Source organism: Lactuca sativa, chromosome 8, assembly GCF_002870075.4.
Source record: "Lactuca sativa cultivar Salinas chromosome 8, Lsat_Salinas_v11, whole genome shotgun sequence".
NCBI lineage: Eukaryota > Viridiplantae > Streptophyta > Magnoliopsida > Asterales > Asteraceae > Lactuca > Lactuca sativa.
Genome location: NC_056630.2, coordinates 194,562,058 through 194,577,073, shown reverse-complemented (window position 1 = coordinate 194,577,073; position 15,016 = coordinate 194,562,058). Strand labels below are relative to the sequence as shown.

At 40.4% G+C, this 15,016-nt stretch overlaps 1 protein-coding gene and 1 pseudogene across 1 annotated transcript; one reads left to right on the top strand and one right to left on the bottom strand.

The window, feature by feature from the left end:
* The first annotated feature begins 260 nt into the window (after positions 1 to 260).
* LOC111900138 (uncharacterized) lies at positions 261 to 1,518 on the top strand. Its single transcript, XM_023896008.1, has 3 exons — positions 261 to 369; positions 786 to 1,033; positions 1,282 to 1,518. Exons 1-3 carry the CDS (start codon positions 261 to 263, stop codon positions 1,516 to 1,518), a joined length of 594 nt encoding a protein of 197 aa, XP_023751776.1.
* Positions 1,519 to 13,036: 11,518 nt separating this feature from the next.
* On the bottom strand, positions 13,037 to 13,155 carry LOC111900185 (5S ribosomal RNA; annotated as a pseudogene).
* Positions 13,156 to 15,016: the final 1,861 nt, after the last annotated feature.

The window sequence follows — 15,016 nt, the reverse complement described above, 5'->3', positions numbered from 1 at the left end:
TTGAGATAAGAATTTTGTATTCCATGGTGTGTAATAAAAGATAGGATTTTTCCTAACTCTTTCTTGATCAGTTGATTGATTGTATCACTAGGAACAAGAAGCCAGCATATGTTCCTTATCCTTGTTGGCTTGGACTAATTTTGGCTTATGATAAAGAAATTTATAACGTTAATCATGGAGACATCATTACAATACCAGCCCTCTCCACAAAGATCATCAATGCTGCTCCGTCTAATGGTGTTATGCATATTACCTAGAGAATGGTGAACTGGATTGCAAATACCTACACTGTTGAATCCTCTGAATCTGAAGAAGAGGATGATGAGGATGACGATAAAGATAATGAGAAAGGAGATGTTGATGAAGAAGGTACTAATGATAAAGATGAAGCTGATGATGAAGAAGACGTTGAAGATGAAGAAGATGAACTTGCCACTGGTGAGGGATAAGCCTCTATTTAGGGAATGAATTCTACCCCAAGATTGAACTAGCACATTTGATTCTCTTCTACTTCTTCATCCACTCCCTCAACATATGATATTGTACAACATGGATCAACCTCGCCTCAAGTGGAAACTACTGATCCACTGATCCAAGATGTGATTTCTCCAAGATTGGTTTCTCCTTCTCCTAAAGATGAAACCGTCCCTCTTATGCCAACACCTCTTCAGACTGCTTCTTTTATCATGGGGAATCTAACTCTAACTTTCAAACTACTGTGCTCTCTTAACTCTCTCTATTGGTGTAGATAACTTAATCGTTGGGAGAAAGACTTAATAGTGTAGAAAAGGATGTAGTTGATATGAAACGTTTTATGACCTTGGGTGATGATGATGATGATGTGGTTAGTGAAGATACTCCTCTAAATTCTGTAGGTGATAAGCCTCCACCTCCACCTCCACCTTCATCATCAAATTCACCTCCACCATCTCATCCCCCTCCTCACACTCCTTCACTACCTCCTGGCTCCCCTCCCCGAACCGATGATGCCAAAAAGGGGGAGAATAGTCAAGGGAGCAATGATCAGCAAATGGTGATTGAAAAAACTCCATATATGCCTGAAATGTATGAATAAGGGAGGGATGATAATCAAAAGGCAATCTGTGTAGTTGAACCATAGATCTACATACTATAACTTGATGTAAAAAACGATGATAAGCCTACCTCAGACGCTGGTGATAAATTTGAGACATATGAATATGAAGGGTTTCTCGACGTGGGGTTGAACAAGCTGTTGTTGCTATTCCTTTGAGTGTTGTTTACCCTGATTGATATTTTGAGGGGGGGATTCCTCAAGGAACCCAAATCGACATAGATTCTGATGATGAACAACTCAATACTAGAAAGAGGAAGGCTTTCTTCTTAGGGGGAGCTAATGATGCTAAAGCTGAAGGTTCTTTCGCTACTGGTGATTCTTCAGCCCTTCCTCTTTGCAAGAAAAGCAAGCTCACTGGTGATCTAAATGATTTAAATAAAGAATGGTGTAAGATCCCAGTAATGAGGTATTTCCAAATTTAACTCTTAATTATGAAAGTTTATGATTTTTATCCAATGGAATGAGTTAGTTTGCAAATTGGTCCCTTAGTGGAATTTCCATAAAATCAGGGCAAGGCTTGGTATGCTAAGCGTGCATACGTGGGCCTTAGTAGATTGGGCATACACTGCGTATGGCGAGCATACATGAAGAATCCTCAAACACTAATTTGTAGGGTTTGGTCCATATATAGTCATCATTAACTCTTCATGTCTCATTCCCTCATCAGCCCCCACCTGAGAATATGTCCCTCTATCTAACCCTAAGAGAAAGGAGTTCATCTTGAGCTCATTTTTGTCTTTTGGTGGTATTCTATAAGAAAATGAAGGCGGTGGAAAGACTTTGGATCTTGGAAGAAACTTAGATATGGGATTCTCTCCTTGCTGGCAATCCCCAAGAGGTAAAAAGCTCCTAGCTTGATCATCTTATCTTATAGATTTAGCCATTTCTACATTTAGGGCATTTTTGTTCCCAACTATGATGATTCTTGAGCATGGCATGATTTTAAATGAATAAGTCACCCTTTTAGACCCAATGAGGGGTCTTGAGTCATAAAAATGTGGTCTTGATGCTTAGTTTTTCCCCATGCATGCTCTAGAAGGTCTTAAGGTGTTAAGAAGTTGGGATTTTGTGTATTAAGCACTAAATGAGCATGCAAAGTCATGAAGTTGGATACTTTATGACTCTTAGTGTTATTTTGGCCTTGGATTTGAAATTCGGATGTGAAAGATTAATTCATTAAGCTCTTATTGAGGAAAAAGTAATTAGGTACATATGTCGTGCGTAACCTAGCGTACGCCGCACATATGGAGTCAAACACCTGACTCCAGTTAAAGCCTAAGTACGCCTAGCATAGAAGCTGAGTATACCCCACGTACTCAGTTAAGTGGACCAAGTTGACTTGTTGACCTTGACGTTTAACCAGAGTTTTGACCATGTTGACCTAACGGTATTTTAGGTTTTCTGTGCTTATTAATTGAGATTAGGTCCTTGGTTTTGGTTAGGTGATCGTTGAGTCGATTTTCGGGACAAAGATTTATTCTGCTTGCATTCAGAAAGAGAGGTGAGTTTTCCTCATTTCATCCATGGGTCAAAGAAACCAATGTCGATCCAGTAGATTATTTATCCGGGTTAGGATGGTGATATGATAGTTTGTAGTTGTACAGTAGATCAGTATGCCAATCTAAATTTGTTGGCTCTGTGTTTATGTTTATTTGTTGCATATGTTGACATGTTGTGTTAGGTTGAGGCGGTCCTACTTTGTGTTGTAGGCCAAGCCACCTTGGGATGACCGAATAAGTTGTAGCCCCTGCGAGTGGGTCCAGTTAGGCTGGTGGCCTGTGGAGCGGTTTAGATAGGCTGTGGGCCCTGCGAGGTGGTCAAATAATGCCAAAGGTTCGTAGAGCTGTCCATATAGGCTGTAGGCCCTGCAAGGCGGTTCAATCAGGCTGGCTGGTCATATTGTATGCTTATTTGATATGTTGTGTGCCGGTACTTTGGGGGAACTCACTAAGCTTTAGCTTACAGTTTTTAGTTTATCGTTTCAGGTATTTCAGAGGATTGTGGGAACGTAAAGGCGTGATCGTACACAACTTCCTATTTTTATGTCTCTGGGTCTTAGGAAAACTCTGATTTGAAATAATGGTTTTCAAACAATGACTCTTTTTGTAAACAATATTGATTCATGGTTGTTTTGAAAATTTTAAATTTATTGTGATTTTTCAAGTGTTACAACTTGGTATCCGATCCTTGGTTTGAGAGAATTTGATGAACATTCGTGTGAATCCAAACTCAAACTAGCAAACTGTAAAAGTTTTTAAACTGATTTTCAAAAATTTGGTTTCAAAAACAACCAAGCAAGGATGCGATGTGTACGATTAGTTGGAGCAAAAAAGTATACCCCAAGTACGCACACTGTTATCTGATATTATGTTTATGTTAGAACAACATGCTAGTTGTAGGATAGGGATCTTCAGGAATTACATGATAGAATTGCCTGATATATGATGCCTTATTTCATATAGATTTTTCTTGATAATTGTTGTATGACTCTTTCGGGTGTAAACTAACTATTAATTGAATACGTTAAGTCACATGCTGCATGGGTTAAATAATTTTATAGTAAAGGATTTGGTCATACTGTGCAGCTCTTGTTTGAGTCCAACTATTGTAGATTTGAATCTTTTAATCTAAGATTATTTAAGTTATGTTGCATGTGATTGTATTCATGCAGTAGTTAACTGGAACCAATAGGGGTCGTTTGGCAGTTGGTAGTAGGGTGACGTGTGGATCCTAGGATAGCATAGGGAGTACCTAGTGCTCATGATGCGCTTTTAGGAAGTGTTGGAAGTTCCACGGATGAGTTATTTGTAAGTAGCCAGATAGTTGAGGAATGTCTAGCCTTTCTTTAGGGAGTGAGAATAGGATGTATGTGTATCCTAGTTCTTATATCTGTTTGGGTGGTTATGATGATTGTTGAAACAAATACGGGTAGGTGTGGACGGTTATATGGGCGCGTATTACTGTAACCACTGGAACCGTACACGTCTCAAGGAAGTCAAAATCCCAGAGGGTTCGTATGTATGGGATGGTTGTGATTATATGTGTATTGTGGAATTTCTAATGCATTTTGGTTCGTTTCTATTATGTAGTTCACCAGGGGACCGGGTTCAGGATCTGGAGCTAATGGTCAAGATAGGTTAGGGTTGACTATTGATCAAATATGGGAGATGATTACCGTGGAGGTTTTATAGATATTGAAGGAGGAATTTTATGGTAGCATGGACCGGATCATTGGCAAGCTAATTTCCATGTTCGAGGAGCGAACTTCATCTTTGCAAACTCTAAGAGGTGCTACTGAGATGACTATTATGGGAGATCTTGATGTAGGAACAAGTCTCCAAAAGAGAAGGAGGACTCATTCAGTGAAGGACGAAGAGGTTGAGGCTACTAACTTAGGTAATGGGAGTTAAGGGAGCTATTATATATGCGGGAAGTATGGGGGAACCCACGGCTTTGCGTGTCACAAGTTCAAATGCTATAAGTGCGTAGAGAGAGGGCATGTCTTCCATTACTGCAAGAGGCATCAGATATGTTTCCAATTTCACTAGTCGGGTCATCTAAAACCTGACTGTCCTACATGGGTAGCTGAGAGAGTGCAAGCCCAGATTTCCAAAGTCCTGTGGGAGGTCAAGGTTGAAGCGCAAAAAATTACAGGTATGAAATTTTGAAACTCGGTTTGATTTTGAATGGTTAGCCAGTCGTACATTAGTTTTTAGAATTATAATGCTAGCATATATAGGCCATAATGGGTCAGAGTTACGTCTTGGAAATATCTGGGATATCTTATTCAATTGATTTGATTCCTATCCCCATGGGGAATGTATGTGCAATAGTGGGGATGGAATGGATGAGCAGTTTGGTGTGATGACAGACCGTGAGGGTCAGTGGGAGGTGGTTCGAACCCCAAGTGGGGGAGAAATAGTTAACTATGGGGAGGATACCAGGACCGGGTCAACTTTTTCTCTGCTTCCAGGGCTCGAAAGTACATTCGAGTTAGGGCATAGGTTTTGGTTTCAGATGTGCCAGTCGTTAGGATGTTTGTTGATGTGTTTTCGGAGGAGTTACCCGGTGTGCCTCCCTAGAGGCAGGTTGATTTCAGGATCGACGTAGTGCCAAGTGCAGCTTCGATTGCCAAGGCACCATATAGTTTGGCACTGCCTGAGATGCATGAGTTATCCTATCAGTTATTGGAGCCTTTAGGCTAGCAGTTCATAAGACCGAGTAGTTGGTCGTGGGGAGCACCGATATTGTTCGTCAAGAAGAAGTATGGTTCACACTGGATGTGCATTGATTACCGGGAGTTAAACAAATTGACGGTGAAGAACCATTATCTACTTCTGTATATTGACAACCTCTTTGATCAGTTGTAGGGTGCGTCTTGGTTCTCCAAGATCGATTTGAGGTCGAGTATCATCAGGTGAGGATTAGAGAGGAGGACGTGGAGAAGACAACATTTCAGACTCGTTATGGGCATTACGATTTTGTGGTGATGCCATTTAGGCTCATCAATCCGCTTGTGGTGTTTTATGGACTTGATGAATCGAGTATGTAGGCCGATGCTCAATCGATCAGTTATTGTTTTTATTGATGACATATTGGTGTATTCCAAGACCAAAGAGCAGCATGATGAGCACCTTCGAGAACTTTTGGGAGTGCAGAGGTGAGAACAGTTGTATGCTAAGTTCTTGAAGTGTGAATTTTGGTTACGAGTGGTACAGTTCTTCGACCTTCTCATTAACATAACGGGATTTTTGTCGATACGACCAAGATTGAGGCTGTGATGTAGTGGATGGTTATGAAGTCTCCCTCGGAGATCAGGAGTTTATTAGGCTTAGTAGGATATTATCAGATATTTATCCAAGATTTCTCTAAGATTGTTGTACCCCTTACTCATCTGACGAGGAAGGGTGTGAATTTCCCATGGGGCCTTGAGTAGTAGAAGGCATTTGAGACACTGCGACAATGATTATGAGAGGCCCTAGTGTTGACCTTTCTAGAGGGTTTTGAGGATTTCGTTGTATTTTATGTTGACCCTTCGAGAGGGTATTGAGGATTTCGGTAGCTGAATCCGCATGAGGCACGATATCCTACTCATGATCTTGAGTTGGGGTCAGTAGTCTTTGCCCTCAAGTTTTGGAGAAATTATCTGTATGAGGTCTAGTATACTATTCACATAGATCACAAGAGTTTGTGATATCTGATGGACTAGCCGAACCTAATCATGAAGCAGCGCAGGTGGCTTGACATGGCCAAGGATTATGAATTCGAGATTCTTTACCGTCTGGGTAAAGTGAATATGGTCGCGGATGCTTTGAGCCTCAAGTCTACTGGATCTTCAGGTAGGGATATGTGTATGAGGATATCCATTGATTCTCCACTTTTGGATTTGATCAGAGTAGACAAGAAGAAGGAATTAAGAAGGATAAATGGAAAAAGCAGAGGATCATGGGTGAGATTGATAGGTTTTTCACCGATAGTTAGGGATTGTTGACCCGGTGTGATCAGGTTTCGTTTTCTATTGGGATTAGACAAATAGCTTTGAAGGAGGCTCATAAGTCTTGCTCTTTGATACACCCAAGAGCCACCAAGATGTATCCGGATTTGAGACTAAGTTACTGGTGGCCGTGTATGAAGAGGGAGATAGCTTGGTACATTGAGAGGTACTTAACTTATAGGATGGTCAAGGCTGAGCATCAGAGGCCGCATGGAAAGTTGTAGCCTTTGGAGGTTCCCATGTGGAAGTGGGAATAGATCACCATGGATTTTATCACCAAGCTACTGAAGAATGTCAAGGCTTTTGATGCTATCTGGGTGATCATGGATCAACTGACCAAGAGTGCCCACTTTTTTGCCATCCAGGAGAGCTCCTTGGCCAAAAGTTGGCCGATGTGTATGTTTGTGAGAATGTTGCTCGTTATGGGGTTTCGGTTTCCATTATATCAGATCAAGATGTTCGGGTCACTTCCCGATTATGGCAGAAGTTCCACGAGGAACTAGGTACGAGGCTACATTTAAACACTGCTTATTATTCGTAGACTGATGGCTAAAGTGAGCGGACTATCCAGACACTTGTAGATATGTTGCAGGCTTGTGTCATAGATTTTAGTGGGTGTTGGAATTCCTACATACCTCTTGTAGAGTTTTCCTATAACAACAACTATCACTTCAGCGTTGGTGCACCATCCTTTGAGCTTATGTATGGTCGAAGATGTCGTACCCTAGATTTTTGGGGGGGACGTTGGTCATTGAGTCATGGGGAGGACTGATGTGGTCCTCCAGACTATAGAGCTCATCCAGCAGATCCGACAAAAATTTCAGATAGCTCAAAGTCCGCAGAAGAGCTTTGCCGACCGACATCGATCAGAGTTAGAGTTCCAGGTTGGCGATATCGCACTACTAAAGGTCTCACCCTGGAAGGGTGTGATACGCTTTAGGAAAAGGGGAAAATTGGGTCCCCTGTATATTTGATCGTTCCGTGTGATCGCCAGGTTAGGCAGGGTGGCCTACCGGTTCAATTTTCTGAGTGAGCTCAGTCAGATCCACAACACTTTCCATGTTTTGTAGTTGTAGAAGTATGTGTTGGACGATGAGAAAGTGGTCCCTTTGGATGTTATTAAGGTCGATTGGAGCCTAAATTATATTAAGAGCCTGGTAGCGATAGTGGAGAGAAAGATGAAGGTCCTACGCAAAAATGAGATACCTTCGGTAAAGGTTCAGTGGCAACATCAGAGGGGCTGCAAGTGGACCTGGGAGCTGGAGGTGCAGATGCGGGAGCATTATCCATAATTATTCGCAACACCTGACTTCGAGGATGAAGTCTAGTTCAAGTGGGGAGAATTGCAACATCCTAATAATGAGGTATTTCCAAAATTAACTCTTAAGTTTGAAGGTATATGATTTTTAGTCGTTATAATGAGTTTGTTTGCAAAATGGTCCCTTAGTGGCATTTTTTCAAAATCAGGGCAAGGCTTAGTACGTTGGATGTACATTGTGTACGTAGGGCGTACATGTGCGGGCATAAGTACATTGTGCATAACCCGTGTACGTCGGGTGTATGTGAAGAATCCTCAAACCCTAATTTTTAGGGTTTGGTCCATATGTAATCATTATCAACTCCTCATTTTTCATTCCCTCATCTGCCCCAACATGAGAAAACGTCCCTCTAGCTAACCCTAATTAAGAAGAGTGAATCTTGAGCTCATTTTTGTGTTTTGGTAGTATTCTTGAAAAAAAAAGAATGTGGTGGAAAGACTTTGGAGCTTGGAAGCAACTTGGATCTAAATTCTCTCCTTTATAGCAACATCCAAGAGGTAAAAAGCTTCAAGCTTGATCATCTTACCTTATAGATCTAGCCATTTCTTCATTCAGGGTATATTTGGTACCAACTATGATGATTCTTGAGCATGGCAAGCTCTTAACCGGATACATCGTCCTTTCAGACCCAATGAGGGGTCTTGAGTCATAAAAATGTGGTCTTGATTCTTAGTTTTTCCCTATGCATGCCCTCGAAGGTCTTAAGGTGTTAAGAAGTTGGGATTTTATGTACTAAGCAATTAATGGGCATGCGAAGTCATGAAGTTGGAAACTTTATGACTCTTAATGGTATTTTGAACTTGGATCCAAAATTATGACGTGAGAGCTAATTGCATTAAGTTATTATTAAGGAAAAAAAGGATTTTTGTCACACCCGAAAACCGAGAACGGTGGAAACATTCTGGGGCGGAGGACGTCATGTAATGTATCATAACAATGCAAAGTAGTAAACAAGCAACAACATCATCCATTGCATTAATAGTATAATTTTAGTTACAAGTGTTATTTCATAATATAAGACAACATAATGAATAATCAAAATAAAATAGGAGTCTTGATTTCTCTGTCTTCACAAAACTTGGTCGTCGTACCTGTCTATTTGTGACCTGAGAATACAAGTTATTTTGAAAGCAAGTATCAGCCAAAAAGCTGGTGAATTCTTAAGTATTAATGTGTCTTTGATTTGTAAAACTTTAAAGTAATGACTTGTAAACCTTTGGAAAAAGACTTTATAAGTATGAACTGTTTGAAAGCAATTGAAAGCGTTTGAATACCCTAGCAAATCCTTATGATTTCTATTAGTATAAAGATTAGCCTTCTACCAAGACTCAAATGTATGGAAAGTAGTTTTCTACCAAGACTCAAATGTATGGAAAGTAGTCTTCTACCAAGACTCAAATGTATGGAAAGTAGTCTTCTACAAAGACTCAAATGTATGGAAAGAAGTCTTTAACCAAGACTCAAATGTTTTGCTATAACAAAGATGGTTTTCCCCTCTATAACTACTATTAACAAAATCAAGTCTACCTCATCGTTTATGTGAATGTATCACAAAATAAAATTAATAGGAAAAATATAGCCATGTAAGTGCTGTCCTTTTGTATTAGGATCAACTCGACATCGCGACTACCGAAAAGGTATTAACATTGAACATCCGTAGATTGTTCATTTTCCTTTGTAGTTGGCAGCAGGTTTAAGGAATGGTTAGTCCCATAAAGGTACTCCTAATATAAGTATTAACCGTAGGCATCCGTAGATATTCATTATCCTCTGTATCTAACAACAGGGTGTAGGAATGGTTAGTCCTGTAAAGGTACCCCTAATGTAAGTATCAACCGTAGGCATCCGTAGATGTTCATTACCTCTGTTGCTAACAGGTGGGTGCCGGAATGGTTAGTCCCATCTAGTCATCCTATTAAACTAGGATAGTTAGAACTAATTTACACGTATGGCATGTACTAGTAACTCATCATATAGATTCTAGGTACAAGTATCCATGTAAGTGTATACAAGTAAATGTATCTATGTAAATGTATTCATGTAAGCGTATCTATGTTGACGTATTCATGTAACATGTAATGTATAGTATAGACACATGAATGAACTGACTCTGGTGTAATTCCTTGTAATAGGAATAATGTTTGGTATCTCCTAACTATCCCTATAATAGTTTACTGGAAGATAATTGATGTCCAAGAAGGTTTATACACCCTTGCTACACGAGAGTGTGGGAACTGAATGAAGGATGAAATCTATCATATCAATACATATATATAAGAACATAAGTGTATAGAAATAGTTTCGATCCAGAGGATGAAAAATGGTTTTGTCAGGCATCTAAGAGTTTTGAACAATAACTAACACTGACTTGATGTCATTTTAATAAACATTTCAAAAGTATATCCTTTGATAACAAAGTATAACAGAGTTTTGAACAATAACTAACAATGACTTGATGTCATTTTAATAAACATTTCAAAAGTATATCCTTTGATAACAAAGTATAACAGAGTTTTGTAAAAACCTTTGTAAAGTTTAACAACTAAGAAAGATGACTTGATGTTAGTTTGCAAAACGTTTTAGAAAGCCATTTAAAGAAGTCTGTTTGGTAAAACAACTTAAAGTGTAGTAAATCCTTTAGTATGTTGGTTATTAATCACATAGCTGATATAATAACTAGCATGATTCAACTTGTATCCCCCCCATTAAAGCATTTTAAAAACATTTAGAAACATTTAAAAGGTTAATTCAAGGGGTATGAACTCACCGGTAGATGGTGGTTTGAATGAAATGAACGGTGTAGGATTGCTAAGTGTCAAGTGAAAACTTGCACACACCCAAAGATCCTAGTTAACATATAATCACACATATATGGACCCAATTAGTCTTAAACTACTAATTGAAAATGTTAAGACATCCTAGAACATGATAAACACCTTATATAAGTGTTATAAGCCCTAAGGATTGCATCTAAGTTGTCGTAGGACAAGGCTAGTGGGTTTAGGGTTCCAAAGGACCCCATTCTTGAGTTTACTCTCCAATACCATAACAACAATGAGTTTACGGTCGTAAACCCTTGAGTTTATGGCCGTAAGCTCCTAAGACTTAGTTTATTTGGTGTTTCGAAGTCTTACATGTCCCTTAGAAGTATTGCTACTTGATGGCTTAGTCCTTGGAAGCGATTAGGGCACCTTTCAACTCCTTTGAGGAGTTCATGGCCCTAGAACCAAATACCTTAGAGATTACGGCCATAATCTCTCATGGGTATGGTGTTTTTGGTGTTTTCAAGTCCCTAACTTAACTAGGAATGAATCTAGGCTAGTGTCTAAGGCTTATGAAGGGTGAAAACACACTTTGGCACTCTTGATTGGGGTTCACGGTCCAAGAACTTCTTGGGCCGTGAACACCTTACTCTTGGTGTTCTTGGGGTGTTTTCTAGTCCTACATACATTAGGGTACGAGTCTAGGCTAGTTTCATTGCAAAAGGAAAGGACTAGGGCACTCTTTTGTCCCTTAAAGAAGGGTTTACGGTCCAAGATGTTCTTGGGCTGTAAACTCTTGGATCTTGTTGTTTTGATATGATTTCTAGGTTATTAGACACATATCAAGCCCTATAATACACTTAGATAGAAGTACTCACGATTTGGGATGAAAGGCTGAAGATCCGTGAGAGAATTTGGCTTTTCTCTAGTTGGAAATGGAACAAATGAATAAATATGGCTAAGGACCATATATATACCCGTAGGGTTTTGGACCGCAAACTCCATAATCGGGTCGTATAATTCCAATTTGTTGGAGTATGAAATGTCATTGTTGCATAATAACCCTAAGAACATCCCCTCTCCTGGCATCCCCTAATGTGTTAATCATAAAATGTTCAAACTTATTCCAAATCGCCTGAAAGTTAACAGTAACCATTCTGACTTCTATTGACTTGATATATTTTACAGAATGGAAATTTCGGGTTGTCACATCATCCCCCCGTTAGAGGGAATTTCGGTTCAAAATTAGAATTTAGGTAAAGGGGTAGGCATGAATAATCAAGCAAGGAGGTGGGAAAACTTCCTAATCGATTTGTTCTCGTGCTCATAAGTGAAACCGGGTCCTCGGTTGGTATTCCAACGAACCTTCACTAATGGGCGACGGCGTTTGCTTGGTCCGCTTGACCACTTGGTCGAGGGTCACTACAGTTCTTCCACGAAGGCGAGGATCTCTTTGATCTTGATCTCGTTGAGTAGACTTACGAGAGTCCTAACGGAAAGGTAGAGTTTCAAGTTCGAGACGTGAAGTGTAAAATGTACGTTATTGAGTTCGTGGTGTAAGTTGGGTTTGTGAGTTGCAGGACCGATTCTGGCAAGAATCTCAGAGGTCCTAACTATTCTGGATTTGGCTTACTACACTTTCCGAAGCGTATCAAGCCTTCCCAGAGTGAGATTTCCAAATCGATTTGGCCTCTCACTTGAAATTCCAAGGTTTTCTTCCTCTTGCTTGTCTTTCCAGTCAAGGGTCACTCCCTTCTGAGTCAAAGTCATAAGAGTTTTCATAATCCGCAAGGAGTTCTTAATGAACTCGCGACAATAGGTCAGCGAGACCTAAAATTTGGCGAATTCCTGTCGGCATCCTCGGTGTTGATAAATTCTCAGCGGTTTTGATTTTTTTGGAAGAGTCCTCAAGAATTCCCACATTACTGGTAATGTGTCTTAGGAATTCGACTTTGCAAATCTAAAACTCGCATTTTAGAGAACTTCGCGTAAAGCTCCTCTGATCTTAATGTTTCCAAGGTTTGTTGTAGATGCTCTTTATGATTTCCTTCTTACTACCAGAGTAGATAAGTAAGTCATTGATAAGGACAATGACGAACTGATCCAAGTAAGAATGGCGTACCCTATTCATTAAGTTCATGAATATTACGGGTGTATTAGTCCTATCCGAGAGGTATCACTACGGGCTCGTAGTGTCCGCATCGAGTTTGGAAGGTTGTCTTCGGGACATCCTCCTTAAAAACTCGTAACTGATGAGGTTCGGACCTCAGACCTATTTCTGAAAAGTAAATAGTTCCTTGCAGTGGGTCAACCAATTCATCTATGTGTGGCAGAAGGTAATGATTTCTAATGGAAGTTCCGTCAAGGTATGCACCACGAGGACTTCCCAGGGTATCACCCATCCTAGTATTACCCTCACCCAAGCACGCTTAACTGCGGAGTTCTGATGGGGTCCGGTGCATTAGTGTTGTTATGATCGCACCCACTGAAGTCTATCTTCTTGAAGAATAAGACTTGAGCTCTCAAAGGTGAGTAGCTTGGTCTTATCATTCTATTGTTGAGTAGTCGTTAAGTTGTCCGAACAGTTCTTGTATCTCCACTGGTGTGAGGGCGTAGGGCGATCGGTTTACAGGAGTCGCATTGGGTCCTAAGTTTGTTCGCACGACGATGCGTTCACTCGTAGTCTCGGGCAGTTCTCCGTCCTGAAGTTCATATTAGACGTCATACATGGTTCATCAATCGCAATCTTGTGTATACGAGTCGTATATAATTAAGATTGAAAAGGTAGTCGAATAATTGATTCTTCTTTAAGCTCACATCCCAACAAGGAAAAGAAGTTAAAGTGGAATCATCAATTCTAAACCTGTAGAACCTTGATTATATACCAACCCAATGTATACATTCTTCAGTGATATATCAACCGTATGAATCTTTGGATTAAAATCGACGTACTGTATGAGTGGTACTTCGATGTTCTGACTGACAGCTTCGCTAGAAAGACGATCTTGGAGAAAGAGATGTGCGCATGAGACTGATATTTCGAGGATCGAATTGACTCGAGTCGTATGATAAAGTCGGAATCATACGGAAACTAAAGACATTAGATTTGAACATAAGGCGTTACCGACAAAACACAACGGTGCAACTTTTAACAGAGTTATAGTACTTTTAGAGTAACTATAGGATTACTGCTGCGAACAAAGTATACTACAAAAGACAAGTATACGCAGCACGAGGGTCCCTTAACTGACAGGATCCCGCAAAAGATAAGACTCAAGTTGCACTAGCTTTAAACATGTTTTAAATGCATACAAAATACTGATGATTGGAAGTGAACCTATACTATAGTAGGGTCCTTCGTTGCCTCCTTCCATTCTGAGGTCAAACTCCTCCTGTTCCATCGTCGTTCTGCCCTGATGGGCAGTCCCTCTTGAAGTTTCCTATTATGCCACATAGATGGCATATCCGAGAGGTTTCGACATTGGTGGTTGAAGTAATGTGTTGGATCCGAATCCTGCAGCAACGGGTACTATGCCCGTCCTTGTTGCAGTTAAAGCAGTGCGGTAGACGGCATCCTCCTAAATGATGGAAGCTGCACTTATTACACTTTGGCAAGTTTCCAGCATACTGCCTGGCTGGGTTAGGGGCAATTGGGATACCCGAAGGGATGGTAGTAGGAGGTACAGATGTCGTGGCTGTGAAGGTCGTTACTGGTGGTTGTTTCTTGTTCGCCCTTCCAAGCGATTTGTCCTTAGATTTAGCCCAACACTTCTGCTTGGTACTCTTGGTCTTGGGACTCGGGGTGTCGTGGTAGTTTGTTGCTCGTTGAGGTACTTGATTGTTACCTGGATTGGAATTGTTGTGAATAATCCCGCTAACATTCGCGTTGTTAGCGTTAAGGTGGGTCAGAATAGCTGACACTACAACCTAGACTGCAGCTTGAAAGGTAGCTGCATCAATATGAAGAGTTGGTGTTTGGTTGATGGGTTGATCGTTTTTCATTGCCGACATGATTCTATTTCACGGAAAGAAAATGAATTTGTGAGCGAGTATGGTTGAACCTAGACGTAGTTCGATCGCTCATGTAAAGAATAGAAGTATGTTCTCTAAGGTTTGACCTACATCCCTATGATGCAGTCCTAGTATGGAATGGAAGTATGTTCACGAAGGTTTGACCTACATCCCTATGATGCAGTCCTAGCAAAGAGTGGAAGTAAGCTCGTACAATGGTCTTAAGACGTTTTTCGTTCAAGCTGAGGTATCGTTGGTTGGTGAATATCATGATCCAACCACTAATAAGAGACTTAGAGCTGTCCCCGGAGTTAAATTACTATAGTCCAAATGA